The sequence below is a fragment of the Argentina silus genome (genome assembly GCF_951799395.1).
Source record: "Argentina silus genome assembly, chromosome: 1".
Taxonomy (NCBI): domain Eukaryota; kingdom Metazoa; phylum Chordata; class Actinopteri; order Argentiniformes; family Argentinidae; genus Argentina; species Argentina silus.
The window spans coordinates 37,633,323-37,650,822 of record NC_139655.1 but is presented as its reverse complement, the minus strand read 5'-3'; the positions used below and the strand labels follow the sequence as shown (position 1 = coordinate 37,650,822).

The window sequence follows — 17,500 nt, the reverse complement described above, 5'->3', positions numbered from 1 at the left end:
GGCTACAAAATGTCATCTTGTTGGCCAACATCTTTGCAGGGGGCATGACACCCCCTAGCTGGAGCACCACTGGGAGCTTGATGGCACTAGCTGGCTACTTTTTTTTCTCACTTTTTTTTTAAGGTTATTTTTTTGAGGGGGGCAGTCCCACATTTTTATTGGATAGAGATAGTGAAGAAAGACAGGAAGGAAGGAGAACAGGCCATGTCAGCAGGGCATAGGCCGGATTCAAACCCATGCCGACATGGGCAAATGTGTGCACTGTAGGCCGTGGTGCTAGACCACTGGACCACCTTAGGCCACGCTGCTGTCTTCATTTGGCCTGCTACTTCACATGTCAAGGTAACACACTGTGCTTAGTAACATCAGAGGGTCTCACTATTGAGCAGCAGTCACTACAGGCTAATGTTAGCCTCTATCTCTCCAAATCAGTGAATCAGATTCAATAGCACCCAGAGCTATCACTTTATGGGCTTAACCCGTAAATCCTAGCCTCATAAATCTTAGACCTGATTGTGCAAGTTATATATTTTTTCTTCTGCACCTATGGTACGATACGATCATGTAGACTAGATTCTCCCTCACTCTCTTCCACGTTCTACCTCTCTTTCTAGTGGTGGCCATCTACGACTACTCCAAGGACAAGGAGGACGAGCTGTCCTTCATGGAGGGCGCCATCATCTACATCATCAAGAAGAACGACGATGGCTGGTTTGAGGGCATCTGCAATGGCGTCACCGGCCTCTTCCCCGGAAACTACGTGGAGTCCATTATGCACTATGCTGACTAAAGGCAGCCATTTTGATTTTGAGCTAAAATGTGGAAATGTGACAAAAAAAACAAACACTGTATCTGGTTTTGAATAAGTGCCACGCTGAGTATTTGAAGTTGTTATACTGTTGTTTTTTTGGTAAGATCTCTGCAGTTTCGTTCTGTTAGGTTTTTACCCTAGAAGGAAGCAGCATACAGACTTGCATACAGGGGATCGTGGCTTTGGAGGACCCCCATGTCTGCTGGTTTTCAGTGTATTCGAGGTGGTGTATTTAAAGGAATTCCTCACACCAGTGTCAGACTGGGTTGTGGAAAGAAAAAAATATTTTTTTATTTGGTGGGTCTTAGCACAATAAGGTTTGGGAATGTCTGACTTAGACTGAATGTCAGCCTAAGTCATTATCTTTCCTGATCAAACCTTCATCAAGTTTTTGAAGGACTTAAAATGCACTGCCATAAAACTCATGGCAATGGAACACTAATTTGGACAGTGACAATGTCATGTATCACTGTTGATGACAGCTCATATCCTAATGTCATCATCGCCTTTGATGAAGTTCAGTAAAAAAATGTTTTTAAAAATGATAGAACGTTTGTCATAATTTCTGTCATTTATTTACTTTTACAGGTATAACTGTACATTTCAAGTGAAGTGTGTTACCGTGAAATACAATAGGAACCAGCAGACTGTGCTGCTCTCCAGGACCCCCGCATCTCTGATTCACAAAGCAACATGTCAATCATACTAAGTAAAAAAGAGAAAGAATAAACAAACATACAGAAGTGCATTAGGACATGACCGAATGTTTGTTTTTGTCTATGTCCAATTGCAGATGTAAAAATAAAAAATAAAATTATCTATTTACTATGCTTCATGTTGGGTGGGATGGGGAGGTGGGGGCAGGGGAAGATGGGAAGTTCAAGGGTATATTGAGTATAGAATGCAAAAAAGATATGAACGTTAATTTGCTTATATCTGGTGAAGTTTTTGTTTGATATATAACTTGTATATAGTGTAATGTGAGAAGCTGCCAGTAGGTGTCAGTAGTGTTTTACCTGTGAGTTTTCATCAGAGTCTTTTGATTGGTCAGTGGTAAGCAAGGTGGTGCCAAGTAGGGATGGTTTTATTATTATTTTGTCTTTGTTTTGGGGTATTCTTTTATTTCTCTCTTTTAGTGCCATTGCTTACCCTCATTTCAGCCAATTGTCAGTTTATAAGAGAGTTTTTGATTTATAAGACAGTTTTAATATGTTTTGTTATGTTGTCAGGCATCTGTAGCAAATATTCCTTAAATGTGCATAAGTTGCTTCAAACAGCAAATGTGAAGAAGTGAATTTTTTGAACTTTTTACTCCATCATGGTTTTATAATATTGATTCATTGTTTAATGGATGCCCCGCTTCACCTTTTAAAAAGAAAACAAATGCAATGTTAATGCATTGTTTTCTGATTGGGGCCAAAGCATGGGCGAAGTAGGCCATCGCATATGGCCCCCAAATGAAATGATTTATTCTAGATTATTTTCTAGTTCTGTTTTTTCGCCAGGTATGAGCCACACATTTGGGCCTCTCTTGGCGGGACTAGCAGCACAGCAGCAGAACCATGAAAGCTGACAGCGGAGGAAGGGAGAGAAGTTCAAGACCTGATTAACAAACAAAAAACTACAGATTTCATATTTTGTAGGTCAACTAGCTGTATTTAGTGCTGTTCAATGCAAGATAGAAACACTGGCTGGCTGAGGTCTGACTGAGGTCTTACAGTGGCAGGGTTGTATCTTAGGAAAGACAGAAGTGCAAGTTATTTCATCATTAGGCTACAATTGAATATGCTTTATAGGTTTCAGGTCAAACAAAGCTGATGTTTAAATAACAGCATTTTCATTGAAGCCACAGCCTGTCATTTTCCCAGTAAATGCTATGTACTGTATAGGCGTATTCCTGGATTTTGATAAATATGACATAAAATAGCATAATGAGGTAATTACAACTGTCTCACTTTTCCATAACCAAAATGTCTAGGAATTACAAATTAATTTATGTTAATGTATTTAATGATCAGACTGAAATGTAGCATAATATTTCTCACACTTTTCATGTTTATCTATCTAAGCTGGATATTCGTACACTCGATACATTTTGATACTGTTTTTAGTTTTTTTTCTCGCTTGTCTTACTTTTCTGAAAATGAAATCTGTTAAACAAGTAATCAAGTTTGCATGGGCTTATGTTAGAATAACTGCACTGATTTGTCTTACATGGCTTTTATATTACTTACATTTCTACAGTTTGGTCTCCATTTTCCTTCCACTAGATGGCTCCAGCAGTGACAAAAAGAATTCTAACATTCCAAAAAGACTGAATGTTTAAAAAAAAAAGATCACTGCTGGAGCTATTTAGCGGATTGAAAATGGAGCCCTGTGGCTTTATTTGCAACAAAATGGTTGCATTCAAGCTTTCCAGTAGTTGCATTTACATTTTAGAATAGGTTATCATCCTGAATTTGTCTGGTAAGGTGCTTATCTTTGGTGCTCAATACCCATTACCACCTACCATTAACACAACCTAAGAAAAAAAAAAAGTACTACTTAACGAGCAGTACAGAGCAAATTTTGTCTCCTGATTATTATTTTTTTTTAATATTTTTTTTTACAATATAAACATTCAATCTTGAATGTAACCTAACTCAATAATTTCTGTCATAGTGAATGTAGGCAATTCAGCAGTGCATTGTGGACTCAAAACGTGCTAAGGCAAAATTAGTATTCTGTATTCACTATTTTATTTGTCTTTAAAAAAAGAAAAGAAAAATGGGTGTCACACATTAATCATTGAGTGCAACGGTGTCATATTGTAATACCTAGATTGATTTAAAGGGATGGTTCAGCCTAGGTTCATGTTTACGTGAAATAGAAATGAAAGATTCTCCAGTTATCCGTTCTCCACTTTGCCACCGCAGCACAAGCTAACAGTCAGCAACGCCAGTGCAAAATGTAATGCAGGGATAAACTGTATGCTTACATAAAAGCATTTCATTTTTTATTGTGAATAATTTACCACAACATACATCCAATTATTGATTGTACTTTTCCAACAGAGGGTTTCTTCTCTATAAGCATTTCTATGATTGATTTTTATTGTTTTCAAATACTTGTCTGAGACTGCTGTTGATGTTTTGGTAGCAGTGTGTATTTGATTTATTTATATTTTTCCTAGAAAAATCATGAGACAACCACTTACATGCAGACCGTATGGACTTATGTATGTTTACCACTAAACATGTAAGCATTTCAGGGCATCACAGCTCAAGGCACCTTGATTTGATGTTTTCTTATATGAAATGTGGAAGGGATCCGTTACTTCAGTGTTCATGGGAACAGAATCTGATATTTGTCTTGTTTCCTCTTGGTTTGTATATATAAGGTGTTCATTGAAATGTATGTACAGTCCTTTTGTAATAAACAGCTTGCAGAAACAACAAATAGCAATGCTTTTGGGGGATTAATTCAGATTTGGGATAAAAGCAGTCTCAAGAATAGCTTTGGCAATTGAATTACTTCCCATGAATGTTGACTTTTTGTAGAACTAAAGGGCTTTGCTGTTGAAGATATTGAAGATATTTTGCCACACAAGCGACACGATATAACATATCATAATTGTTTTTCGTATAAAGCTATTCAAAGTACTATTCATACACACATTGATTTTCACTTTATCACATTATTGCATAGACTACCAATAACAACTCCTCATCACAGATTTTACTTTTAAGTACAGTAAGTAAGTAAATGACTAACAGCAAAGATTCTTGTTAACATACAGTGGTTCAACAGCATTTTTTATTAATCGATGTTCAGTGAGAGGGGCATGTTTTTTAAACTGTCCAGTACATGGAAATACAAGTTGATGAATCAGTTTACTAATTTAAGCAGTTTGCCTCAGTTTGCGCAAATTCTTGATACCAGCATCTGCTTGGTCAGGATAACTGATTACATATATTTTCAGTAATTCCACTATATATAAATAAATAAATCATTACCCATTACCCTGCAAAATCCTATCAAAGTTATTTCAGTTCTCACATCACCACATGCACAGCTGCTCTATTTATGAAACTTCATCCTCTTCCATATGGGCACTAGTCTCTGGCCATCTGTATCAGCTAATGTGCTACGTCTGGAAAAACATGATCAAGTTTTTTAGAACTTAAAAAAGGGAGAGTCTTCTACAGACAAATGATGAGTTTCGGTGGGCGGGGCTCAGAATGCAGAGGAGGAACCAGAGGAGGAGGCTCGGAGAAATAACCATAGCCGGATTTCCTGTGCGTGCACGTCCCTCCCCTTCTGTCTATAGTACACGGCAGCCAATTGGTTGTCAGTCAGTTGACCGGAAACATAAGTAATTTGTGGGAGGCAACACATCTGACTTGGGAGACTATGGGCGGGGCCTGCATGCACATAGGTGGGCGGACATCATTCTGATGGGTGGAGCTGGAACCCCAGCCAGGTGAAGCTGTGTTCTCCAGCACCTTCTGACAATACGACTTCAAAATAAAAACGTGTGGTAATAGATCACTATAAAGTCATGGCATCACAATATTTATGAATTTTCATGAATAAAGGAAATATTAGTTAACAGAAAGTATTACAATTTCAAAAAAGTAATATTGATCATTATAATGTACATATTTGTGCAATTACATGTAATTTTACATAGGCTAAACATGGTCTTTACTACCAATCTACTCAGCAACACTGAGTTTCAACCATGAGGGATGTCATACAAAGTATTATTGGCCTTTTACTGTGGCCCAACAGTTCAAAGTGCCTCGTCCTTTGACATCAAAACATACACAAAAAATAAAATGACCAAAAGGACAGTGAAAATCTCCAATGCAAACAATTTATTGATTTAAAAAAAAAAAAAAGATTGCGGGTAAAATAGAAAAAAAATCTTCATAGGCCCAAAAATAAGTGTGTGTGTGGGGGGCGGAGGGGGGATCACACCTACAGCTCACCTACTCACAGGAGTGTGACTTGTTAGTCCATCTTCCTTATAAGGTGTAGGAGCTGGGTGTGTAGAGGGGGGAATCAAGAGAGTTCCCTCAGCTCATGGAGGTATTGTAAATGAATAGCTCACCTTCCTTGTTAAAGGAACAGATCGATCACCAGAGACTGAATGGACTGTTTAAGATTCACAGATTAAGCATAGTCCTGGAATACGTAAATCACACCTTCAATGGAGACTCTCTATTGAAAATTCTTTAAAAATATTCCACTGTTGTATTGTGTTTTGTTGTGTTGGATGTTGTGAGAATGGTCGGATGAGAGGAGGAGGAGGAGGAGGGAGGGGCATGTTGAGAAGTGCATGTTGTGAGAATGGATAATGTATGGAGAGATTGAGAGAGTGTTTCTGTTTTTCAAGTTTAATTATCTTTGTCTGTATGTGTGCATTATGTTTTAAGTAAATATAATTCTATAAGTCTATGACCAGGCTTAATCTAGGTCCAGGAAACCAGCCCATTAGTAATAGGTATTAAATCCTCACAGCTTGATCATGTTACACGTCTCCGTAGCACCTGATGGGTCCAGGTTGACGGCCTTACAGGCCCTGTCACACACATGGCTCTCTTTCCATTTACACGATTTAACAGTAATGGAATGAGCTGTATTTACTGTTGGTGTATCCAGGGACAGAGTTCCCATGATGGTCTTAACTAATAGAGGACACAGCCTCAGCACCAGCTCATACTGGTGTTCCAGGTCCTCAGAGTGCTTGGTCTCGCGAGGAGGTCCTCCTCTCTGCCCAGCTTGGTTTTGAGCCAAGGGGAGGCTAGTGCTTGTAACAAATGCATTGTAGACGGCTGGCTAGCAATACCCTATCAATATGTATCTCTATAAAATAATTAACCTGTAACAAATGCATTGTAGACAACTGGATTCTATCCCTATAGTGGGATTCATCTTGGAGTGAAGCGAACAGCAGCTTCAATATGAATGGATTGACAAAGTGTTTACATCCTGACATCACCATTTACTTTTCAATACAGTTACACAAAGTATAGATCCACATCTAGACATCTGTTTCAGTGCCAAACATGATTGCGTCCAACAAAATCATCTTATAAACCTGACAGTTTGGTGATCAGAGCCGTGCGCAACCCTTTTTGGGCATGTGCATGAGTGGAGCATAAGCCCGATTGATGCTGAGTAGAGTGGTACCAGAGATGTAGTTCTGTACAATCCATCATGTGTCCTACACAGTGCAGATTGGGCACTTTGAGCTGTAAGGCCGGAGTAAGGAGCCAGTAACATTTGCTAAGACATCGCTTTAGACTCAAACTCAGCTGATACGCATTCTAGTAGTGTATATACATATATATATATATATATGTAAAGATAATTAGCATATTGTTTGTTTGTTTGCTAAATAAAGTTGAACTTGGGCGCTCTTATTTTGAAGAGATCCTCATTTCCATACATTTCCATTGACCGAACGGAAGCCGGAAGTAGGTCGGCTGAGTTCCACTAGTATTGGAGCTCAGAGTCCAGATCTTGTTGTCATTGTGCCTTTCTGCAAGCAGGTACTGGACGACATCCACCATGGCTCCTCAAAAACACAGAGTCTTTGTCGTGGGGGTGGGAATGACAAAGGTAAATCCTGCCATTTGCTATGATCGATTGCGAGAAACATTTGATACTCGCCTTCCAGCTAGCTAACCAAATAATGAGCTCTCACGTCAGACTGGCCGGCACCATCGGAGCCCCTCCAAACCAACTAATCTCAGCCTGTCAGTGTGTCTTCTATCGATGTTGCATTGATTTTAACCGTGAACCGTGAACACTAAATGTGTTTGATTTGTTAGTGGCCCATGCTTCTCACTGAGAGATCGATGGAACTGCGTTATCTAACTGCGTTATCTACTGTCTTCTTAGCTTTTCATAAGCACTGTGCAAGACATGCAGATACTGTTAGCTTGTTTAATTGAACAGTGTGGTGAAGCTTGCCCTGGAGATGTAGTCTCTTTAGCCGTCATGTCATATTAACATTATAGGATCTAAAAAACCTTATCTTATCCTTATCTTATTAAGTCCAAGTCCAATACTCCATGGTCATAGTAACTGTGTCAAGGGTCATGAATGCACTAGTCTGATAAACATGTGATACAGTATTGATGCACCAGAGCACCCCCTACTGTGCAGTCATTGTGCTATTTCTTTGTCTCTGTGATAACCCATAATCACATGGAAATAGCCAGTTTAATTATTATCCTACAAAGTCGATTTTTCCTACAACAATGTTCTCTGTGTTCTGTCTCTGTAGTTTGAGAAACCAGGAGCTCAAGACTATCCAGACATGGCCAAAGAAGCAGGTGATTGTTCTGTTGATAACTGAGTCCCTTGCAATGAATGGATAATATTCGTCAAACTACTTGCACATCCCTGAACATGATCTAACACTCCTGTACATATTCACATTATTCAGTGCTCCCTGCTTCATTACACCATTCTGAGTGTCTCCTATCCTGTCACCTCCTCTTCCTATGACAGGTCAGAAGGCCTTGGCGGACGCTGGAGTCCCCTACTCTGCGATAGAGCAGGCCTGTGTGGGCTATGTGTATGGTAAGACACTGTCATTGATTCTAAACACATTCAGTCAGACTCACTCATGTGTTATGTGATGAACTCACTTAGTGTCAATCTAAGGTGACCAATGTGGTGGATGTCTAGGATTTACCACTCTGTACTTCAGCTCTTCGGAGGTGAGATTCAAGAAATAAAGTCCTGAGTAGCCATAATATTCGAGTCCGGTACTTATTGCTTGCAAACAAGAGACAGGAGCCTAACAGCAGCTAATTCCGGGGGTCTGTTTAGCGCAAGTCTGAAGAGGCGATTATCAGGGCTGTCTTTTATACAGATTAAACATAATGGTAGGCACCGCCAAGGCTATCACCGACAAGCTTGTGGTTACGTGAGAGGGGGCGGGAGAGAATGAACAATGGGGAGACTTTCTTACTGATCAGTCAGCGCTTTCTTACTAATCAATCGGCATTCAACATTTCACACTTATCCACCTTCCTGTCTGCAAGATGGGTCTGTTCCTTTGTTCTCGCTCTCCCCCCACTACTCCCTCCGAAACCACCGCTATCCATATTGTAATCATCCACTGTTTCTCAAAACAATGGCTATAGAACTTTAGAGGTGTGGCAAGAGAAAATGTAATCACAGTATTCACACAAGTTGTATCAGTCATACGAAAGTGCATATCCTTCAAACAGTTCAATCAATGTATTTTCCATAACACCAACATGCCTATTTAGATAGTACCTGTTATTTGTACTGGGAGATTTTATGCAGAACACAATGTCTAATTCTCCCCTGAACTCCCCTTTCTCTGTGTGGCCTGGGGTGGTCCAGTGGTCTAGCACTGCAGCTTATAGTGCATGTCGGCATGAGTTCGAATCCAGCTCACGCCCTGCTGACATGCCCTGTCCTCCTTACTTTCCTGTCTCTCTCCACTGTCTCTATCCAATAAAAAATATATAACGGCCCCACTGTATAAAAATAACCTCCCCTCTCTCTGTCACCTCCAAGGTGACTCCACCTGCGGCCAGAGGGCCATCTACCACAGCCTGGGCCTGTCAGGAATCCCTATCATCAATGTCAACAACAACTGCTCCACAGGTTCCACGGCTCTCTTCATGGCTCGCCAGCTTGTCCAGGGAGGTGAGCAGCACAAAACAAACAAACCATGTTTTATTTGCCAATCAATCAATCAATCACTGTTTGCAATGTGGTATTTCTGCACCCCCCCCCCCCCCCCCCCAAACACACACACACACACACTCACACACTAATAACTTGTTAATTGGGACTTTAATAAGGACTTTGGTATAAGGACACACGTCACTACACAGGTATAGGGGGACATTAAGGTCATGTGTTGCCATGTCTTGACTGTTAATCGGAGTGTTAATAACTGATTACAGGTCTGGCAGACTGTGTGCTTGCCCTTGGGTTTGAGAAGATGGAGAGGGGCTCCTTGTCCGCAAAGGTACAGAACACAACAGCCGTATGTGGTGATGGATGCTGGTGAACCCACTGAATGACAAGGACAAGCAATTTCTACTGACAAAACGAAGATTCTTAGAAGGTCTTTTTTTTTTTTACCAAATAAAAAGTCGAAAAACCTTGAGTGAAGTTACAATAGTTTAATCCCAAGATCTCCTAATGTACTCCCCTGCCACAAGCGATAAGACTCTTGAAGGACAGGTACAATAGAGTGAGATACAGTATGAAAAGCAGAACACAGTGTCTTTGTCTGAACAGCTGCCAGTGTCCACCAGTGAAGCTGTACTCCCCTATTCTGCAGAACCTTGAGAAAACTTAATACTTAAAACATAATACTTGAAACTAGGCCTATGGCCGCTCAATAGATGTTACACAGTTCACACACAGTTTGTATGCAATCTATCACTCCATGATATTTGTTTTTGTTTTGTAGTTCATGGACAGGACTAACCCCATGGACAAGCACATGGAGGTGATGATCAACCGCTACGGGATGGTGGCAGCCCCGCCAGCACCTCAGATGTTTGGCAACGCTGGGAGGGAGCACATGGAGAAATACGGTAAGCAGACGGACTGGTGTTCAGTGTGTGGGAACAGTTGCTCTGTGAACGGGACCTATAAAGTGTGTTCTTGGTGTCCGATTATGATGTGCATTAGGGCTGGGGCACCACGTTGTGTGTGACATTTTTTGGGTGTGTTTCAGTGGTGAAGTGTGTGTGTGTGTGTGTGTGTGTGTTTTGGCGTCGTCACATTCTGATGTTTGTTTGGTCCTTTCTAGGTACTAAACCAGAGCACTTTGCCAAAATTGCATGGAAGAACCACAAGCATTCCACCAACAACCCGTAAGACTTGATTAGCTCTTTACAAATCAACAATTATATATTGGACTATTTCGGTCATGTCATTAATAGATGTTATGCTTGCAATATAACATCTTTTCAGTGAAGGGATGATCCAGTACTATAAATGGGTATCTGACTGACTGTTAGATTGTCTTGTCAGTTTGGTAGGATCTCATAATTAACCCGTTGTGTCATTGAAGACCTGCATGTTCCCTTGAGCACCGTGAATGATTGACATATATTGGGACTGTGTGTATATGTGTCTCCTGTGTCTGAACAACATGGTCTGTTCTGTTGGTGTGTTTGGTGTCACCAGGTATTCTCAGTTCCAGGATGAGTACAGTCTGGACCAGGTCATGAACTCCAGGAAGGTCTTTGAGTTCCTCACTCTTCTCCAGTGCTGGTAAGGACCTCAGTTAGCTCTCAAGGGGAGGAGTCTCAGTTCAGATACTGTATATGTGTGTCACTTTAACTTTCCCCAAATCTTCTTACACTGATGTCATATGGTTCAGGCCTCTGTTTCAACAGTCCTTGTTTTCAGTATGAGTCAACAGACACGTCTCTCCCCTCAGCCCTACGTCCGACGGCGCGGGGGCAGCGGTCCTGGCCAGCGAGGACTTTGTAAGGCGCCACGGACTGGAGGGCCAGGCGGTGGAGATTATTGCCCAGGAGATGGTGACAGACCTCTCCACCACCTTTGAGGAGAACAGCTGTATGAAGATGGTGAGAAAAGGGGCATTGGTCCACCCCAGTCTGGATTCATTGCCATTGTACGACACATCTTGTAGATCTGGAACGGGTTGAAATGGTCCGTGGAGATAAAATACTTTATGTTTCAAGTTCCTTATCATTCTAGATAGAGTTCTTGATTTTCCCTTGAGCTCTGTTGAAACAAGCAGGGAGTAGGTTTGTTTGAAATCTGCCACAACGGCAGAACTCAGTTTGAAGTTCCAAACCACAACATCCTCCCTAATAATAGTATAACCCTCCGAAATGGACTTGCAGTGACATTAGCTGTTGTGTTTCTGCATTCAAACATGATTGGAGGCAGCCACTAGAGGGGAATCCACTTCTCTAGAACACCCCATTTTAGAAAGCGATTTTTCCGGACCAAAACCGCGTTCGTCAATGAATTGACTTTCTCATTCCCTGTTCACTACCGGTCAAACATAGTCATCACAACCATTAGAAAGCTTGAATGTTACATACAGGACCTTTTTTAAAGTAATGCATTCATCAGGTGACTTGATCTGTGTTGTTGCTTGTTCATGGATCGTGTTTTTCTTTCCCCCTCATAGGTGGGTTATGACATGACCCAACTAGCAGCCAAGAAGTGCTTCGAGACCGCTGGCCTGAAACCCAGCGACGTCAACGTCATTGAGCTCCACGACTGCTTCTCGGCCAATGAGCTCATCACGTACGAGGCCATAGGGCTGTGCCCCGAGGGTGAGTCCAATGGTCCAATGGTGCCTTGTCACGCTGAAATCCACAAGAATAAAAATAAAAAGCGTATTCTTACTTTGTGACTGTTGTTGGGATGACATTGAAATAACACGCAGGAGTTTCTAAGGAAGGTACTTTTTCGAGTCGTTCCTAAACTACCATATCTGAATGTTTAGTTCCATGTATTACCGCAGTATGACTGATGAATGTTTTTACATATCAATTGTTGATTTCAGCAGAGATGAGATGTAAGGTAGGAGGTAAGTGTGTCATGGGTTCTCCCCTGTGTGTTCTCAGGTCAGGCTGGAGAGCTGATCGACAGAGGAGACAACACATACGGGGGGAAGTGGGTGGTCAATCCCAGTGGAGGGCTCATCTCTAAAGGACATCCTCTGGGCGCCACAGGTACACACAGTTTGCCTAGCCTGTTGACCCTGTGACCTTATAAGCCCCCTTTCACATTCAGTCCCCTCCTTGCTTCCGATGAAATGCAAATCTGGACCAAATCGCAATTTCACATCATATGCTACAGCTAAGATCATACTACACATAAAACAGCCTGCTTGTTGACCCTGTGACCCCGTGACCCTATCATCCCCCTGAGCGCACAATCCTGCTCATCCCTCACCTTAGGTGGCATAACACGTCTGTTGTCTGATGTCACATGGAATCTTCTGCAATTTGTTCCTTGTTCCGGGGCTACATAAATATGCATTATGCAATATGCATAAGTAATAAGACCCTGCTTTTGAGATTTGGACTGTGACTGTGTGTATTACTCATGGCCACCAGGGGGTACTAGACTCATAGACAAACCATTGTACTGTAAGTCCCCTAAGCCTCGCTCCCTGCTGTCCCTGTAAGAGGCAGGCAGGCAGGTGGTGGCATTTGCAGGCTGGGTACTCCCTGGAGGCTTTTAAACAGAGTGGGTTCAGAGAGCAAAGCCGCTCCTGCCTCCTATATTTGTCCTGTTCTTCCTCCTCCTCCTCCTCTTCCTCCTTTTCCTTTGGCTCAGTAGCAGCTGCTCAGCCCCCCCCCCCCCCCCCCACCACACACACACACACACACACACACACACACACACACACACACACACACACAAAGGCCTGGGGATCGGGGATGGGTGAGAGTTCAACCCATTTGACCTTCTTTCTGCTCCGTGTTGATTACTAGCCTATCAGACTTATCTACTGATGTGTGTGTGTTCATGTATGTAGATGTGTGTTTGTGTAGCTGTTCATTTGTATCGTGACAATTCCTTATTTGTATTTGTCTGTCATTTCATCTACTTGTCTGTCTCTCATTCTCTTTCACTCACCCTTATGATTCCTCTCACTCTCTTATTTTTCCTCTCCTGGGTCATTCATTTCTATCCCTCCATCCCTCTCTCCCCTTGTGCCTCAGTAAGCTCTTTCTCTGCCTGCTGATCCCTCGTCTTGCTCCTAATCCTGGCTGTAATGTGTTGACCCCTGGCCTCGCCTGGGAGTTAGGAGAGGACAGGAGAGGAGGGGAGAGGAGAGGAGAGATCCCCATAGCAGGGAGAGGAGAGGAGAGGAGAGGAGAGATCCTCATAGCAGGGAGAGGAGAGGTCCTCATAGCAGGGAGAGGAGAGGAGAGGAGAGGAGAGGAGAGGAGAGGAGAGATCCTCATAGCAGAGAGAGGAGAGGAGAGGAGAGGAGAGGAGAGATCCTCATAGCAGAGAGAGGAGAGGAGAGGAGAGATCCTCATAGCAGGGAGAGGAGAGGAGAGGAGAGATCCTCATAGCAGGGAGAGGAGAGGAGAGGAGAGGAGAGATCCTCATAGCAGGGAGAGGAGAGGAGAGGAGAGGAGAGGAGAGGAGAGGAGAGGAGAGGAGAGGAGGAGAGATGCTCATAGCAGGGAGAGGAGAGGAGAGGAGAGGAGAGGAGAGATCCTCATAGCAGTGTGAGAAAGTAGAGATCCTCAGCTGGGCTAATCAGAGCGACCTGCTTCTGGCAGCCCAGAGGAGGGGAGGCCTGTCTGGAGGGTTGAAATATTGAGCTTCTGGCCTGATTTTCTTTTTTTTTTATATTTGTTTTGATGTCATCATATATTTTCATATCTTCTATTCTCTTAATTTTGTGTTTAGCCCTCATAGCCCCAGCTTTTCTCCACACTCCACAAAATACATTCACACAACCATGTCTATGGATTCCAGATTGGAAGCATGGCACTCAGGGCAGGAGAGCATGGCAGCATGAAAAGGTGTTTACTCTGAAGTTCTTATTGGGATAATGGGAAAACGCAAAAGCCCATTAGTCAAAGTGGGTTTAGCTTTAACGCTAACACGTGAATTAGCATTAGAGTCTATTGCTACCATTTTGACCCTCCCACCATGGCAGGTGAAGTGATTGCCTTGAAATAGCCTATAAGAAGAGTCTTTATGTAAATCATGAAAGGTTACCCACCTATAGTTTTTTTCCTATGGGATGGTATGTTATGCCAGGGTTATTTTTAATTTGTAAAATGACATGATGACATGATCCACAGACTGGTACAGATGCCTGTTATCCATCTGGTCAGCATTAGCAAACCAGCATTAGTGTTAGCATCTCTCTTTCTGTGATTGCTCAGGTCTTGCCTAATGCACTGATCTATCTCTTTCTCTCTCTCTCTCTCTCTTTCTGTGAATGATTGCTCAGGTCTGGCCTAATGCACTGATCCATCTCTCTCTCTCTTTCTGTGAATGAATGCTCAGGTCTGGCCCAGTGTGCTGAGCTGTGCTGGCAGCTGAGGGGTCAGGCAGAGAGGAGGCAGGTCCCAGGGGCGAAGGTTGCCCTGCAGCACAACATAGGCCTGGGGGGGGCCGTGGTAGTCACTCTCTACAGGATGGGCTTCACTCAGGAGGCTAGGTGAGCAACCGCCAGCCTCTACTATAGCATTGGCTAACTAGAGAGATTAATTCTATAGAAATCTTAGTCCTTTTATGAACAAGCGTTAACAAAAAGGGTTTAATTGTATGCTAACTGGGGAAAGCCTGTCTTATCTTACACACACACACACACACACAGACACACACACACACACACACACACACAACCCTTAAAATCTAACAACAGGTGATTGTCATTTCATAGCCTGTGAAGAGGCACTTCTAGTAACACAGGAGCAGCAAGAGAACAAAAGAATAATACAACTAATCACTGATGTTTGTGTGTGGTTGTGTGTGCACGAGTGTGTGGGTACAGTATGTGTGTTTAGTGAACGTAGCAGTGAACATAATCACAGAAAGATCACAGCCTGTACTTTATGACTGGAGATGATACATTGACCTGCTCTGTTGGAACAGTTTGTTCAGTTTCAGTCAAACTACAGCATTATGACTATGCACACACACACAGGCGCACACACAAAGTCAACATCTCTCAGCAGGATATCTCCACTGCTGCAGCCCAACTAGAGAGCCCCAGCTGGAAACTGAAAGAGTTGTGATTTAAACGGCACATTGTACAGCGCTTTATCACATGACCAACCCTAACCTCTCTTACGAGCCTCTGTCAAACACAGAAAAGAGAACCATCTAGAACGGAGCGCCTTTTCTTTTCCTGTGTGTTCAAGGTCCCAGATCGCAGCGGTTCCCACCGGTGCATCCAGCGGTCTGGAGGGGTTCAAAGCCTACGCTGTCTTCCAAGAGATAGAAAAGAAACTCCAGGAGGTACAGCCCCTGAACAAACCAAGCACACTTTACACTTACCATTTTGAAATGACTCTCTTGTAGGCTTTTTCGACAATTTGTGCACAAAGCGGCATTGTCCACATATGAACATGATGGTAGCTGTCTTGCCCGGGTGTGATACACACATTCCCAGAAAAGGGTAAACATGCTTCATCTCTTTCTTCTCTGTAGGAGGGCGAACAGATTGTTAAGAAAATCGGAGGTGTTTTTGCATTCAAGGTGAAAGATGGCCCTGAGGGAAAGGAGGCCATGTGGATTGTTGATGTGAAGAATGGCAAAGGCTCCGTTAGTAACGACACAGGTTTGTTTTCGCTGGAAACATTTTTGACAAATGTTGAATGTAATCTGAAGGAGAATGGATCGAAATGACAGGGATAGAGTGCTCTATTTCCCAAGAGCATGTAATGCAAACACAAAAGCACAATATTTAAACACAACAAACACACATGCAAGCTTGAAGATACACGCACACAAGCTTCAAGACACACACACACACACACACACACACACACACACTCAAACACACACAAAAAAAGCTTTTTCCAGCTATATTGAATCAATATTCAGATGTTTTGTAAAACCTTGATTGAAATGGAAAGTGTAGAGTTGGTAGTCGTCATCTCTTCCCGGTAATGAAACGCTTTTCACAGTAGAACACTCTGTTCTTCTGCCTGATGATGCTGCTGGATGGTGCATGGTATTTTCCATGAAACTCACTACCATTCATATTTCAAAAGCGGCACAACATGTACATTACAGCTAGCCAGTCCACAGCTGCTATTCTACTGTTCAGTGCCACCATTGAAGAGAATCATAAGTGGTGTCCCCCTCCCCCCATACATTAGACCATTGTCATTGTTTTATGACCATTATTACTGTCATTACTGCTGCTACTTACACTGCACCCTTGCACTACTGCTGTCAACTGTTGTCAATTAGTATCGTCACCGCTACATACATTACACCCTTGTATTTGTTTTATTATTATATATTGTATTGAATTGTTGATTTGTTTGATTGTTATTGAGCTAGAAGCTAGATTACCAAAAGCATATACAGTCACAAAGCACTTTATTAGGAACACTATACTAATGATTGCATCAAGCAATTCCTGCAGAATTTTCAGGTGCACTTTCAAGCTGGGAATCTCCTGTTCTACGACATCCCAAAGGTGTTCTATTTGATTCAGATCCGGTGACTGGGAAAGCCACTGAAGAACACTGAACTCATTGTCATGTTCATGAAACCAGTTTGAGACGACTTTTGCTTTGTGACATGGTGCATTATTATGCTGGAAGTAGCCATTAGATTGTGACCATGAAGAGATGCACATGGTCAGCAACAATACTCAAATAGGCTGTAGCAGTCAAGCGATTGATTGGTATTAACGGGCCCATATATATATATATATATATACACATACATACATACACACACACGCACACATCACTTACGGCTCTGTGTGGGTACCAATACAATTTAATTTAATTTGATAATTGAAGATGTTTCATGTACCATTTTTAGATACGAAGGCAGACTGTACCATTGCCATGGGGGATGAGAACCTGCTGGCTTTGATGACGGGACAGATGAACCCACAGACGGTGAGTGTGTGAAACATAATAGACATAAAAGATCTCTCCTTATTCTTGACATGATCATTAGGGATTAGCACAAACTCAT

The 17,500-nt window shown here is 42.3% G+C and overlaps 2 protein-coding genes across 3 annotated transcripts in view; both read left to right on the top strand.

Annotated features, from left to right (window-relative positions):
- The window catches only part of LOC310803370 (abl interactor 1-like), a 34,859-nt gene extending 33,221 nt beyond the window's left edge, over positions 1-1,638 (top strand). For both annotated transcript variants that reach the window (XM_083668111.1, XM_083668110.1), the window contains one exon: positions 615-1,638. In XM_083668111.1, the coding sequence (XP_083524237.1) occupies positions 615-790 (176 nt within the window). In that variant the 3' untranslated portion in view covers positions 791-1,638. The remainder of the gene's footprint in view (positions 1-614) is intronic.
- A 5,652-nt stretch (positions 1,639-7,290) lies between these two features.
- scp2a (sterol carrier protein 2a) lies at positions 7,291-17,433 on the top strand (the record flags this gene model as incomplete). Its single annotated transcript, XM_083692017.1, has 15 exons — positions 7,291-7,420; positions 8,091-8,139; positions 8,318-8,389; positions 9,362-9,493; positions 9,757-9,821; positions 10,272-10,398; positions 10,617-10,680; positions 10,997-11,083; positions 11,253-11,403; positions 11,979-12,126; positions 12,421-12,528; positions 14,840-14,993; positions 15,700-15,796; positions 15,989-16,118; positions 17,342-17,433. The coding sequence occupies exons 1-15, from the start codon at positions 7,370-7,372 to the stop codon at positions 17,431-17,433; spliced, it is 1,527 nt and encodes a 508-aa protein (XP_083548143.1). The 5' UTR covers positions 7,291-7,369.
- Positions 17,434-17,500: the final 67 nt, after the last annotated feature.